Source organism: Myotis myotis, unplaced genomic scaffold (assembly GCF_014108235.1).
Source record: "Myotis myotis isolate mMyoMyo1 unplaced genomic scaffold, mMyoMyo1.p scaffold_m19_p_4, whole genome shotgun sequence".
NCBI classification, from domain to species: domain Eukaryota; kingdom Metazoa; phylum Chordata; class Mammalia; order Chiroptera; family Vespertilionidae; genus Myotis; species Myotis myotis.
Window position 1 is genome coordinate 95834397 of NW_023416346.1, and position 14415 is coordinate 95848811.

At 39.6% G+C, this 14415-nt stretch overlaps 1 protein-coding gene across 9 annotated transcripts in view; it reads right to left on the reverse strand.

Annotated features, from left to right (window-relative positions):
* ATRX (ATRX chromatin remodeler) overlaps positions 1 to 14415 on the reverse strand; it is a 310126-nt gene that overhangs the window by 232655 nt on the left and 63056 nt on the right. For all 9 annotated transcript variants that reach the window (XM_036306108.1, XM_036306107.1, XM_036306101.1 and 6 more), the window contains exon 2: positions 13748 to 13860. In XM_036306108.1, the coding sequence (XP_036162001.1) occupies positions 13748 to 13860 (113 nt within the window). The remainder of the gene's footprint in view (positions 1 to 13747; positions 13861 to 14415) is intronic.

Consider the following 14415-nt stretch of genomic DNA (forward strand, 5'->3'; position numbering starts at 1 on the left):
AGTGAAAAAAAGATGCCAAAAAAAGTTAAATTGTCTGATCTAAAAGCCTTAATTTGAAATTAATTTAAATTATATTGGTCTGTAGGTTTCTCTTTTTGTGGTATTTTTTTTTTTTTTTAATTTTAGAGAGAGAGAGGAAGGGAGAGAAAGAGAAGGATTGATTTGTTGTGACACGTATTCATACATTCATTGATTGATTCTTTTTTTTTGGCTCAAATATCATTTTTTTTAATTAAATCTTTATTGTTCAGATTATTACATTTGTTCCTCTTTTTTCCCCCCCATAACTCCCCTCCTCCCAGTTCCCGCCCCACCCTCCGCCCTCACTCCCCACCCACTGTCCTCATCCATAGGTGCACGAGTTTTGTCCAGTCTCTTCCCACATCTCCCACACCCCTTTCCCCCCCAAGAATAGTCAGTCCATTCCCTTTCTATGTCCCTGATTCTATTATAATCAACAGTTCATTCTGTTCATCAGATTATTTATTCACTTGATTCTTAGATTCACTTGTTGATAGATGCATATTTGTTGTTCATAATTTGTATCTTTACCTTTTTCTTCCTCTTCCTCTTCTTAAAGGATACCTTTCAGCATTTCATATAATCCTGGTTTGGTGGTGATGAACTTCTTTAGCTTTTCCTTATCTGTGAAGCTCTTTAACTGACCTTCAGTTCTGAATGATAGCTTTGCTGGATAAAGTAATCTTGGTTGTAGGTTCTTGGCATTCATCACTTTGAATATTTCTTGCCACTCCCTTCTGGCCTGCAAAGTTTCTGTTGAGAAATCAGCTGACAGTCGTATGGGTATTCCCTTGTAGGTAACTGAGTTTCTTTCTCTTGCTGTTTTTAAGATTCTCTCTTTGTCTTTAGCTCTTGGCATTTTAATTATGATGTGTCTTGGTGTGGTCCTCTTTGGATTCCTTTTGTTTGGGGTTCTCCGCGCTTCTTGGACCTGTAAGTCCATTTCTTTCACCAGGTGGGGGAAGTTTTCTGTCATTATTTCTTCAAATAGGTTTTCAATATCTTGCTCTCTCTCATCTTCTGGCACCCCTATAATTCTGATGTTGGTACGCTTGAAGCTGTCCCAGAGGCTCCTTACACTATCCTCGCATTTTTGGATTCTTTTTTCATTTTGCTTTTCCGGTTGGGTGTTTTTTGCTTCCTCGCATTTCAAATCATTGACTTGATTCTTGCGCTCCTCTGGTCTGCTGTCGGGAGTCTGTATAATATTCGTTATTTCAGTCCGTGTATGCTTAATTTCTAGTTGGTTCCCCAATATAACATCGAGGGTCTCATTAGTTTTCTTGTAGAGCTCATTAAGTTTATCGGCGGCTTCTAAACAGTTCTTGAGAGACCTTAAAAGTGTGGTTCTGAACTCTATATCTTCCATTGACAATTTTGTCCTGTTTCTTTGTCTCCGCATTTTGTTATGCTTCCTTGGTGCACCCCCTAGTGGTCTTTGTTCGTAGTCTTATAGTTAAACCTTGATTGTTGTAGCTAATACCAGGGAGGGTTTGACCTCCAAGCCAAGTGGCTATGAGAATCAGCTGTGTCAGCAGTGAGAGAACTTCTGTCCTCTAGGGAGGTGCTAATCTAGCCTTTGCCTGAGGCTATCCGGCAAATGCCTCTGTGCAGGGCTTGGGCAGGGCGAGTCGCACAGGATCAACAGGGTGGGCCAGAGAGAGCAGTTATGGCGGCTCTCAGTCCTGTCCCCAGGGGCTCTGCCTCTCTGAGTCCCAGCACCCGCTGCAGAGCTCAGAGAGAAAGCTGCACTCGCTCTGACCGAAGCCAGACAGTCCCGCTTCTCCCGTTTGAGTCTGGGTCCCTAGAGACTCGCCTGTATCTGGAGCTCAGAGTCTGCGACTCCCTCCCGATTGAAAACGCCAACCGCGCCCTCCGCTGCCAGCCCGCTCCGCGCACTCCGCACCTCAGAATTTGACTTCAGCACTGCGCCTCCTCTGAGTGTCCCTATGCGTTTCTCTTTCCTCCTAGTTGTAGGACTTCCACTCAGCCAGCGTTCCTGTGGTTCTGGGTGATGTCCGTTCCGTCTTTTAGTTTCACTTTTGAAGTAGTTGTTCAAGGCAGCAAACTCTGACGTTAACCTATGCCGCCATCTTGGTTCCCATTCTTTTTGTGGTATTTTTTATGATTTTTGTATGACACTGGTCTCATAAAATGAGTTGGGAAATGTTCCTTTTTTATTGGAAGAGTTTATGAGGAATTTGTATTAAATCTGTTTTGTTTTGGGTTTTTATTTTTTTAATCCTCACCCAAGGATATTCTTTCACTGATTTTTAGAGAGTGAAAGATAGAGGAAAAGATAGAGAGAAATATCAATGTGAGAGAAACACATCGATTGGTTGCCTCCTGCACAAGCTCTGACTACGGACTGGGCTGGGAGGAGCCTGCAACCAAGGTATGTGCCCTTAATTGGAATCTAATCCAGGACCCTTTGATCCGCTCTATCCACTGAGTCAAACCAGCTAAGACTGGATTTTTTTGACTGTTTTGGTGTAATTCTGAGTAAAGTTATATGGACCTTTGCTTTTCTTTAAAAGCAAAGATTTTTTTTTTAATTTCTAATTCAGACTCTTCAGTTATAGGTCTATTCACAATGTCTATTTGTTTTTAATGATTTCAGAGAGGAAGGGAGAAGGAGAGAGAGATAAAAACATCAAAGACGAGTGATAATTATCAATCCGCTGCCTCCTGCATGCCTCCCCCTGCAACTGGGACTGAGCCTGCAACTCTGGGCATGTGCCCTGACCGGGACTCGAACTGTGACCTCCTGGTTCCTAGGTCGATGCTCAACCACTGAGCAACACCAGCTGGGCCACAATGTCTATTTTTTTTTTCATTACAAATTATAATTTATTCACATGCCCATCTATGGGGGAAAATATGAGGGCACAAAAATTGAATTTCCCACAGAGCCTTCAGAACGGAATGTAGTCTTATTGACACTTTGACTTTGGCCTTGTGATACCCTAAATCAGTGATGGCGAACCTTTTGAGCTCAGCGTGTCAGCATTTTGAAAAGCCCTAACTTAACTCTGGTGCCGTGTCACATATAGAAATTTTTTGATATTTGCAACCATAGTAAAACAAAGACGTATATTTTTGATATTTATTTTATATATTTAAATGCCATTTAACAAAGAAAAATCAACCAAAAAACTGAGTTAGCTTGTCACCTCTGACACGCGTGACATAGGTTCGCCATCACTGCCCTAAACAGAGCTCAGCAAAGTCCACTAGACTCTTGATATACAGAATAGTTATCTACAGTAAGATAATACATTTTCAAGCTTGGTGCATTGTATTTCTTTCTGTTGCCTTCATGCTCTGGCTAGAATCGCCAAGGTTAATAAGATTATATAAGTTTCAAGTGTACAATTCTATGATACATCATCTGTATAATGCAGTGTGCCCACCACCCAAAGTGAAATCTTTTATCACCATCATATATTTGGCCCCATTTACCCTTTACTACTGCCCTACTTCCCTCCCCTTGGTAACTACCATACTGTTGTCTGTATTTATGAGGTTTTTCTCTTTGTCTTTGTTCATTTGTTGCTTTCAGTTTTATATCCCACGAGTGAAATCAAATAGTTCTTGACTTTATGTATGAAATTTTAAAAGCAAGAGAATCTTAAATAGCACGCCAAAAACTGAAGCACTTAGGTTAAAATCTAACAAAAGATGTGCAAAATAAGTATGTGAGTAACTAGAAAACACTGGGCCCACTCAGAGTTTCCACTGACCTTTTTTTTTCCTGAATAGGGCTAAACATTCTTATTCTTTGCATGTGTTTGATTGATAACTATATAGTTTCATAGGGGAAAGGATTTAAGAAGCAAGTGTTCTGTACACTTTTCAATTTTTTTTTCATTTTTTATTGATTTTTAGAGAGAAAAAGTGAGGGGGAGAGAGAGAGAAACATGAATGTGAAAGTGAAACATGGATTGGCTGCCTCCTGCATGCCCCCTAAAAGGGATCTAGCCAAAACCAGGGCATATGCTTTGGCCAGGAATCAAACCCGCAACCTTTCAGTGCACAGGACAATGCCCAACCAAATGAACCACACAGCCAAGGCCTCTTTTAATTTTTTAATGTTTTCTATTCTCAGATTGCATAATTTCTAATAGTCTAACATCAAATCCAATGACACTTCCACTGCTACCTCTAATCTGTGAAGTACCAACAATAATTTATTTAGAAATTATATTTTTCAATTTTTCAATTCTAGAAATTTCAAATGGGTACCTTTTTTATAATTTCTATCTTTGCTGAGATTTCTTATTTGTCCATTCATAATAAATATTAATTCTTGTTTGCTAAGCTCAACATTTAAGTCACCTATCAGTTGATCTCTATTGATTCCCTTTCCTTTTGTGCATGGCTCACAGTTCTTCTTTCTTCACTTATCTACTATTTTAGATTGTATTAGAGACATTTTAAAAGATACAGTGAAAATACTGCATGCCATTATGTTACTCCGAAGAGTTGATATTCTTGTTAATAGCAGATAGTTATTTAGCGGAACTCAAACCCCAAACTGTCTACCCTACAGTGGAAGCAGCTAAAAATTTTATTCTTTTTTAAAAAATATATATTTTTATTGATTTCAGAGAGGAAGAGAAATGGAGAGAGAAACACTAATGATGAGAGAGAATCATTGATCAGCTGCCTCCTACACGCCCCCCATTGGGGAGAGAGCCTGCAACTGGGCATGCGTGCTGACCTGGAATCAAACTGCAACCTTCTGGTTCACAGGTTGACACTAAACCACTGAGTCACACTCACTGGGCACTTTATTCTGTTCTTTTAGCCCTAACTGAGCTGTCTGCAATATGGACTACACAACAATTCAACTAGAGATATGCTAAGAGTTTTTGCAGATTTTGGAGCTCCCAATCTGTAGATGGGATCTCTCCTCTCACTTTACTAAAGATGCTGTGGTCCATTAAATTTCTTGATAACCCATCCAATAAAAATGCGGGTTTCTGTTCAAGTCTTAAATGCTACCAACAGAATTAACTGACACCATGCCCATGGAAAAAAGCCTTAACAACTGGGAATTCAGCCATTGGTATATCCTTTTTCCATGTACTGACTCCCCTCCAGATTGCATCTGCTTTTTGGAAAATTGTCCAGTTCCTTCATATCACTGTTTTTGGTATTTTGGCCAGAGTTTATCATGGGTATCTGTGGGAGATATCTGTTTGTCCATACAAAGCTGATCTGCCACTACCAGAAGCAGAACTCGCCAACTAACTACTAAACACAGAACTCTGACACCATAACTTCATTCTTTTTTTTTTTTTACCATAACTTCATTCTAAAGATAAAAATAACTTTAAACAAATATTTAATCCATTAGGTTTCTTTATTGTGATGATATGGTTAGCAAATTTGAAACTACGTGGATACAACGAGGACTGAGCAAATGAGACATAAAGAAGCCAGGCTTCTTTCTATTAGAGAAAAACGTTAAAATACAAAATGAAGAAGACTAGAGTAAACTATGGTATCAAATTAGAATTAAAACTATCAATATCAACTCATAAAAATATAACACATGTATTAGCTTTCTCCGTGAAAGGTCCTGAAAGCAGATATATCTAATGGCAATGAGCACATCACAAACCAAAATCTTGATTTCTAAGTACTATACTATATAATAAAAGGCTAATATGCAAATAGACTGAACAGCGGAACAACCAAACAACTGGTTGCTATGACATGTGCTGACCACCAGGGGGCATGTGCAGAACATTGGTAGGCATTGGCCATGGTGGGATGGTGGAGCAAGTGAGCAGGGGTGCCAGACCAAGGCAGGGCACCAGTTGCTGTCAATGGGGCTAGCCACTGGTGGTTATTGAAAATTCTTTGCTTCTGCGCACTGCAGTCCCACCTAGCACTTGTACCTGCTGCGGGCACCGGCCCCGCTCGCACCCGCTGCTAGCACCAGAGCTGCTGCTCGCACCCACTGCCAGTGCCGGCCCCCATCACTCGGCGCCATCTGTGGGTGTGAGCGGCGGCTGCCAGCCCCAATCGCCTTCCCCTGCTCCTGAGGGGCGATCGGGGCAGCAGCTGCTGCTTGCACCCGTTGACATGTGGGCCCCACTCGCACCCTCTGCTGGGGCCGGCCCCAACTGCTCCGGGCCGTCAGTGGGTGCAAGTGGGGCCGGCGCCGTCAGCATGTGGGAGCAGAAGCAGTGGGAGCAGAGCTGCCGGCAGATGGGGGACTAGGGGCCACGGCAGGAGGGGCCAGGCAGGGGTGTAGAGGATGGGCCAAGACCCGCCCCTGTGCCTACCGCAGCCTCACAGCCAATAGTTCCTTTCAAGGTGCACAAATTCGTGCACTGGGCCCCTAGTATCTAACTAAAAGGAATTGGAACTCCTTGGAGAAATAACTGATTCCAGAGCTGGGGAAAGGACATTGCAAAGTAAACACTGAACATCTTGTGAGGACAAGAAGTAAGGAAGAAAGTGCTCAAGGCTAATGAAGATTTGTGAAAAGGTCAGTAGGAGTCATACAATAGGGGTTCCCACTAGCCAATATTGGTACAATTTGAGGCTTGAAATAAATAATGATAGGAAGAGAATATTCATAGGGGGAAAACCCCTTAGTTATCTATAATAATAAAAGCGTGATATGCTAATTAGACCGAAGTCCTTCCGGACAACCTTCCGGACAAAGCCGAGGCTACAAGGGAAGCCCGGGTCCCGGGTACCTGTCGGCAGCCAGAGGATAGCTCGGGTCTCCGATGCCTGCCATTGGCCAGAGGGAAGCCTGGGTCCTGGGTGCCTGCCAGTGGCCGGAGGGAAGCCCAGGTCCCAGGTGCCTGCCAGCAGCCGAAGGGAAGCCCGGGTCCCGGGTGCCAGAGGGAAGATGGTGCCAGCAGCCGCGGGAAGGAAGGCCTACTCTTGCACAAATTTTGTGCATCGAGCCTCTATTAGTAATATATCAAATAAAACACAGAATGAATGATAGATTAGAACATCACCATTTTGAACCCATCATTGTATTATACCATTCTGGCAGGATCATGAATGGATTGTGTAGTAGGCAGAATTTAAAGGAATGGCCCCAGGATTTCAAACACGCTTATCCCCAGAACCTGTGAATATGAGGAAATATGACCCCCGTGATTGTGCTCTGTAAAATGGAACAGTTGACTTTAAAAAATGGGAGATTAGCCATAGTCAGTTTGGCTCAGTGGAAAGTGTTGGCCTGCAGACTGAAGGGTCCCAGGTTCGATTCCAGTCAAAGGCACATGCTTGCTTTGCGGGCTCAATTCCCAGTAGGGAGTGTGGAGGAGGCAGCCAATCAATGATTCTCTCTCATCATTGATATTTCTCTCCCTCTCTGAAATCAATAAAAATATGTATTTTAAAAAATTTTTTACTGTGCAGAAGCTTTTTATTTTGATATAGTCCCATTTGTTTATTTTCCCTTTAGTTTCCATTGCCCAAGGAGCTGTGTCAGTGAAGAAATTCCTTTGGCATATATCTGAGATTTTGCTACCTGTGGATTCCTCTAATATTTTTATGGTTTCCCGTCTTACATTTAAGTCCTTTATCCAATTTGAGTTTATTTTTGTGTATGGTATAAGTTGGTGGTCTAGTTTCATTTTTTTTGCATGTGTCTGACCAAATTTCCCAGCACCATTTATTGAAGAGACTGTCTTGATTCCATTGTATGTTCTTGCCTCCTTTGTCAAATATTAATTGAGCATAGTGGTTTGGGTTGATTTCTGGGTTCTCTGCATAGGAGAACATATTTGCCAAAGATATCTCTGATAAAGGTTTAATCTCCAACATTTACAGGGAACTCATACAACTTAATAAAAGAAAGATAAACAACCCATCAAAAAATGGGCAACGGACCTAAATAGACATTTTTTGAAAAAGGACATACATAAGGCTGAGAGACATATGAAAACATGCTCAAAGTCACTAATTATCCAAGAGATACAGATCAAAACGACAATGAGGTACCATCTCACACCTGTCAGAATGGCTATCATCAACAAATCAACAAATGACAAATGCTGGCGAGGATGTGGAGAAAAAGGAACCCTCCTGCACTGCTGGTGAGAATGCAGACTGGTGCAGCCACTGTGGAGAACAGTATGGAGTTTCCTCAAAAAACTAAAAATGGAACTTCCATTTGACCCAGTGATCCCACTTCTAGGAATATATCCCAAGAAATTAGAAACACCAATCAGAAAGGATATATGCACCCCTATGTTCATAGCAGCACAATTTACAATAGCTAAGATTTGGAATTAGCCTAAGTGCCCATCAGCAGATTAATGGATTAAAAAACTTTGGCACATGTACACGATGGAATACTATGCTGCTGTAAAAAGGAAGGAACTCCTACCATTTGCAACAGCATGGATGGAGCTGGAGAGCATTATGCTAAGTGAAATAAGTCAGTCAGAGAAAGATAAATATCACATGCTCTCACTCATTTCTGGATTATAATGAACAACATAAACTGATGAACATAAACAGATGCAGAGACAGAAGCATCGATCAGATGCTCAAAACTCAGGGGGAAGGTAGGGGAGTGTGGGGGTGAGGGGGAGAGATCAACCAAAGGACTTGTATGCATGCATATAGGCATAAGTGATGGATGTGGACAATAGGGGGTGAGGGTGAGGGCAGGATTGGGGGGATGAGGGGACATTGGGGGGATAAGAACACATTTGTAATATCTTAATCAATAAAGGGAAAAGAAAAAGAAAAAAAATTTAAATGGGAGGTTACTAGAAGTGAGAGAAAAGGGAACCTAATGTAATCATGTGTCTTTAAAAGCAGAAAATGTTCTCCAGGTGATGGTAAAAGTGGGCAGAAGGAGGAAGAAATGTGGACCTCAAATATAAAATGACAAGAAACTGAATTCTGCCAACAACCTGAATGAGCACAAAAATTGAGTTTTCCACAGAGCCTTCAGAACGAAATGTAGTCTTATTGACACTTTGACTTTGGCTTTGTGATACCCTAAATAGAGCTCAACAAAGTCCACTAGACTCCTGATATACAGTAAGATAATACATTTGGGTTGTTTGAAGCTGCAAAGTTTGCAGTAATTTGCGATAGAAAATACATTTTATTGCCATTACAACTTGCATTCAATATTATTTTATAGTAGAGGCCCAGTGCATGAAATTCGTGCGGGTGCGGGGGCGGGGGTGTCCCTCAGCCCAGCCTGCACCCTCTCCAATCTGGGAGCCCTCAGGGGATGTCCAACTGCTGGTTTAGGCCCGATCACTTGGACACCCCTCTCACAATCCGGGACTGCTGGCTCCCAACCACTCGCCTGCCTGTAGGCCTGATCTCCCCTAGCTGCCCTCCCCTGCTGGCCTGATCATCCCACAACTGCCCTCCCCTGCCGGCCATCTTGTGGTGGCCACATGGGGGCAGCCATCTTGTGTGAGGGTGTGGCAGTCAATTTGCATATTACCTCTTTATTAGATAGGATTAGTTTCAGGTGTACAGCATAGTGGTTAAACAATTATATACTTTACAAAGTGTCCCCTCTGGTATTTCCAGTACCAACCTGGCACCATATATAGTTATCACAATATTATTGACTATATTCCCTATGCTGTACTTTACAACCCTGTAACTACTAGTATTTTGTAAGTATCAATTTGTATTTTTAATCCCTTCCTCTTTTTAACCCATCCCCAACTGCCCTCTCCTCTGGTAACCATCAGTCTGTTCTCTGTATGTATGCGTTTATTTCTGTGAAAAAATATTTTTGTGATGAAAATAATACCTAAGGAGTTTCAAACTAATCTTCAACAAATGGCTTATTAATCACAAAGGAATAAATCAAAACTTTATAGTGGATTAATATAGTAAAATAACCATAATCAAGAAATTGAAGTTAACATCACCAATAAAGAGGAAAATTATGTGCCTTATGAAATGATGAACTAACAAGAACATAATACCATTTATGCAGTAATCTTACCAAAAATAACCCAAATCTAATTATAACTAATCAAACAAATCCTCAATGAGGGGAGAATCACCAAATGTCATACTTCCAACTAACAGATAAATTGTTTTGGATTTTAGAAGATTAAAAAGACAAGACAACTATATGTAATATGTCATCTCCAACTAGATCCTGGACTTGGGGTGAGAGGGCTTACCTATAAAATTATTGTTGCGGCAATTTGTCAAAGAAGACTAGAAACTGAAGGGTTAAATAACAGTACTTGTTTATTAGTTTACCCACCTATTTACCCTTCCCATTGTTATTCATTATTTCCTGTACTTTGGTATTGGCATTTCAAAATATCTTTCTGATTTAAGAAAATTCTTTACTATTTCCTCTGTTTTAGTTCTGCTGACATCAGGTTCTTGTTTTTTTTTTTGTCATTATTCCACCTTCACTTCTTTTTTTTAAACCTCACCTGAGGATATGTTTTTATTGATTTTAGAGAGAAGAAAAGAGAGGGAGAGATGTGAGAGAAACATTGATAAGTTGCCTCCTTTACATACCAGGGATCGAACCTGAAACCTGAATATGTGCTCTGACCAGGAATCAAACCTGCAACCTTTCATGTACAGAACAGTGCTCCAACCAACTGAGACACACTAGCCAGGGCCGACCTTCACATTTGAAAAACATTTTCACTAAACATAAAGTTCTATGCTGGCAATTATTTTCATGTGGCACTTGAAAGAAGTCATTTCCTTGTCATCTAGTTTTCTGATGTTCCTGTTGCCAAATGAAATATCAATTGCTGGGTTTTTTTTAAATCAATGACTTTTTTCCTCTGACTGCTTTTAAGATTTTTCTCTTGGTTTTTGTTCTTTAGTAGTTCAATTATGACATGCATAGCTGTAGCTTTCTTTATATCTATTCTGCTTGGGATTCACAGTTTCATGATGTTTTTCATTACTTTTAGAAAATGCTCACACAATTATCTCTTCACATTCAGTTTCTGACACATTCTATCTCCTCTCTTTTGGGAACTCTAATTATACATATTATTTTACTTTTCACTGTGATCTACCTTTTACCTTTTGTACATATCATGTTTGTGTGTGCGCACACACGTGTGTATGTGTTTACATTCAGCTCTCAAAATGTAGCTATCCTTGAAATCCTCAGAACAAGTGATGGTAATCACAAGATACAGGATACTTTTAAAAAGGAATTTAAGCATCTATTCATATATCTGTTTGCCATTTGTATGCCTTCTTAGGAGAAATGTACAGGTCATTGTTTGACTTTTTTTGCTCTTAAGTTGTATGATTTCTTTATATATTTTGGGTATTAACCCCTTGTCAGAGCTCTTGTTTGCAAATGTCATTTCCCATTTGGTTGGTTGCCTCTTTGTTTTGTTGATGTGCAGAAGCTTTTTAGTTTGATATAGTCCCATTCTGGCTTTTTACTTTCCTTGTCTTGGGGTCAAATTCACAAAATCCTATCTAAGATCAAGGTCCATAAGCTTAGTACCTATGTTTTCTTCTATGTAATTTATTGTTTCAAGCCTTATATTTAGATTTTTTTATCCCTTTTGAGTTAATTTTTGTGTATGGGGACAATCAGTAGTCTAGTTCATTCTTTTCCATGTGGCTTTCCAATTTTCCCAGCACCATTTACTGAAGAGACTTTGTTCAACTTCACTAGCTATTAGGGAAATGCCAATCAAAATTACAATGAAATACCACTTCACACCTGTTAGAATGGTTACTATCAACACAACAAGTCCTAACTCGTTTTGGAGAAGTTGTGGAGAAAAAGAAACCCTCTTTCACCACAGGTGGGAATATAAACTGGTACAGCCATTATGGAAAAGAGTACAGCAATTTCTCGAGAAATTAAGAGTAAAGTTACCATATGACCAAGCAAACCCTTATCTGGGTATCTACCAGAAAAATTTCAGAACATTTATTGGCAAAGATATATGTATGCCATATGTTTATTGCAGCCTTATGCATGGTGGCCAAGACATAGAAACAACCAAAGTGTTCCTCCACAGATGATTGGATAAAGATGATGTAGTACATATAGACAATGGAATACTACTCAGCCATAAGGAAAGATGAAATACTGTCATCTAAGACAACATGAATGGAGACCATGCTAAGCAAAATAAGAATATCATGCTAAGCAAAGTAAGTCAAACAGAAAAAGGCAAGATCAATAAGATTTCACTCATATGTGGGATATAAAACTGAAAGCAACAAATGAACAAACAAACAAAAATTCATAGACACAGACAACAGTATGGTGGTTATCAGACAGAATGGGAGGTAAGGCGGTAGTAAAGGGTAAATGAAGTCAAATATATGGTGACTTTGGGTGGTGGGCACACAATGTAATATACAAATGATGTATCACAGAACTGTACATTTGAAACCTATATAATATCATTAACCAATGTCACCCCAATAAATTTTTAAAAATAAATTTTTTTTTAAAAGATCAGGCCTGGCCACTGTTGCCCAATGGTTGAGCATCGACCCAGGAACCAAAAGGTCGCTGGTTTGATTTCCAGTCAGGGCACATGCCTTTGGCTCATTGATCTCCAGTACAGGGTGTGCAGGAAGCAGCCAATCGATGATCTTTCTCACTCATCGATGTTCCCATCTCTCTCTCTCTCTCCCTTCCTCTCTCTCTAAAATATCAACAACATTTTTTTAAAAGATTAGATATTCATCCTGGCCAGTGTGACTCAGTGGTTAGAACATCAGCCCATGCAACAAAGGGTTGCAGGTTCAATTCATGGGTCAAGGGCATGTACCTGGGTTGGAGGTTTAAGCCCCAGCTCTGGTCAGAGGACATGTGGAAGGCAATCAGTCAATGTGTCTCTCTCATTTTGATAATTCTCTTTCTCTCCTCCCCACTACTTCCCTCTCTTCCATTCTCTGTAAAAAAATCAATGGAAAAAATATCCTCAGATGAGGATTAACAAAAAAAATTGGGAAAAAAAAGATCAGATGTTCTCCATAAGAAAAAAAAAAAACAAAAAAACTGAAGGGGTCTAGAGAGGTGGTGTTAAAGTGTTTTTTAATTTAAAAAAACACATGCACTGCCCTGGCCAGTTTCTCAGTGGTTAGAGCACCAGCCCATGGACTAAAAGGTCTCAGGTTTGTTTCCCGGTCAAAGACACAAACCTTGGCTGCAGGCTCGATCCCTGGCCCCTGGGTCAGGGGCATGTGGGTGACAACCAGTCCATGTGTGATGTTTCTCTCTCTCTCCCCCTTCACTCCCTCTAAAAATCAATGGGGAAAATATCCTTGGGTGAGGATTATCCAAAAAGAAAAATATATGCACTGACTAATCAGGTGAATACACACAAACAAAAAAAATATGTACAAAATATACTCAGAGGTAGAATTAATTTACATTAAATTTAACTTAGTAGTTTTAAAATTTTAACTCATAATAATACATGAATAACTGCAAGAATTATATATTTCTGTACTGTTCCTACCTCTTCTAATACTACCTATTTTTCACGGTCAAGATTCATCAACCCCTCTATAAGGTATTTCCATTACACATAAAACCAAAAGTACATCGTTCTCTAAGAATCTATAACTATAAAAACTTATATTTTCACATTCTAAGTTAACATCTCCAATATATTAGCTAAATACTAGATACAGAGAGGCTATCAAATCCTTTAATAGCTACCCCACCATAAAACAATAAGTGGAATGTAGTCTAGAAGATACTGCACATTCTTTTTCAATTTACCTGTGCTTTGGCTCATCATAGGTCTTGGAGGAGAACTTGTTTCTTCAGATTCTTCAGATGAATGTGCCAGAAAATCATGAAGTTTCTGCACCAATGTATTCAACTTGCTTTCACTATCAAAACAAAATTTAAAGAATTTCCTTAATTAGCCTGTCATGAATTTAATTAAATGTAAAGTTCTAACAAAATGAAACTATATCTATAGGGTAAGTTGTCTGAAAGAATGCATATTCAAACTAAAACATAAAGAAAATAAATTTTATTCCTCTAGGGATATAAAAATATGAGTAACACAACCTACTGTACAGTTTCCTAGGATCAAAATATTATTTATGTAAAATGCTGATATTATGAGATTTTGCTTTATATCATTTAAAATAATGATTCAGTAATATATCAAATATATTTACTGAGCACTTACTCTCTGAAAGGCTTCAGTAGTCTTTTTTTGATTATTACTCAATCCTCCTTGGCACAGAATCATTGAATAAATGAATTACAAATAAAAGATAGAACAGGACTTAGAAGACCTCAGAGATTCCCAGGGAAATATTTATGTAACTAAATTATACATATATATATATCACCCTAATATGCAAATAGACTGAACAGCAGAAGAACTGAACAACCGAACAACCGGTCGCTAAGATGTGCGCTGACCATCAGGG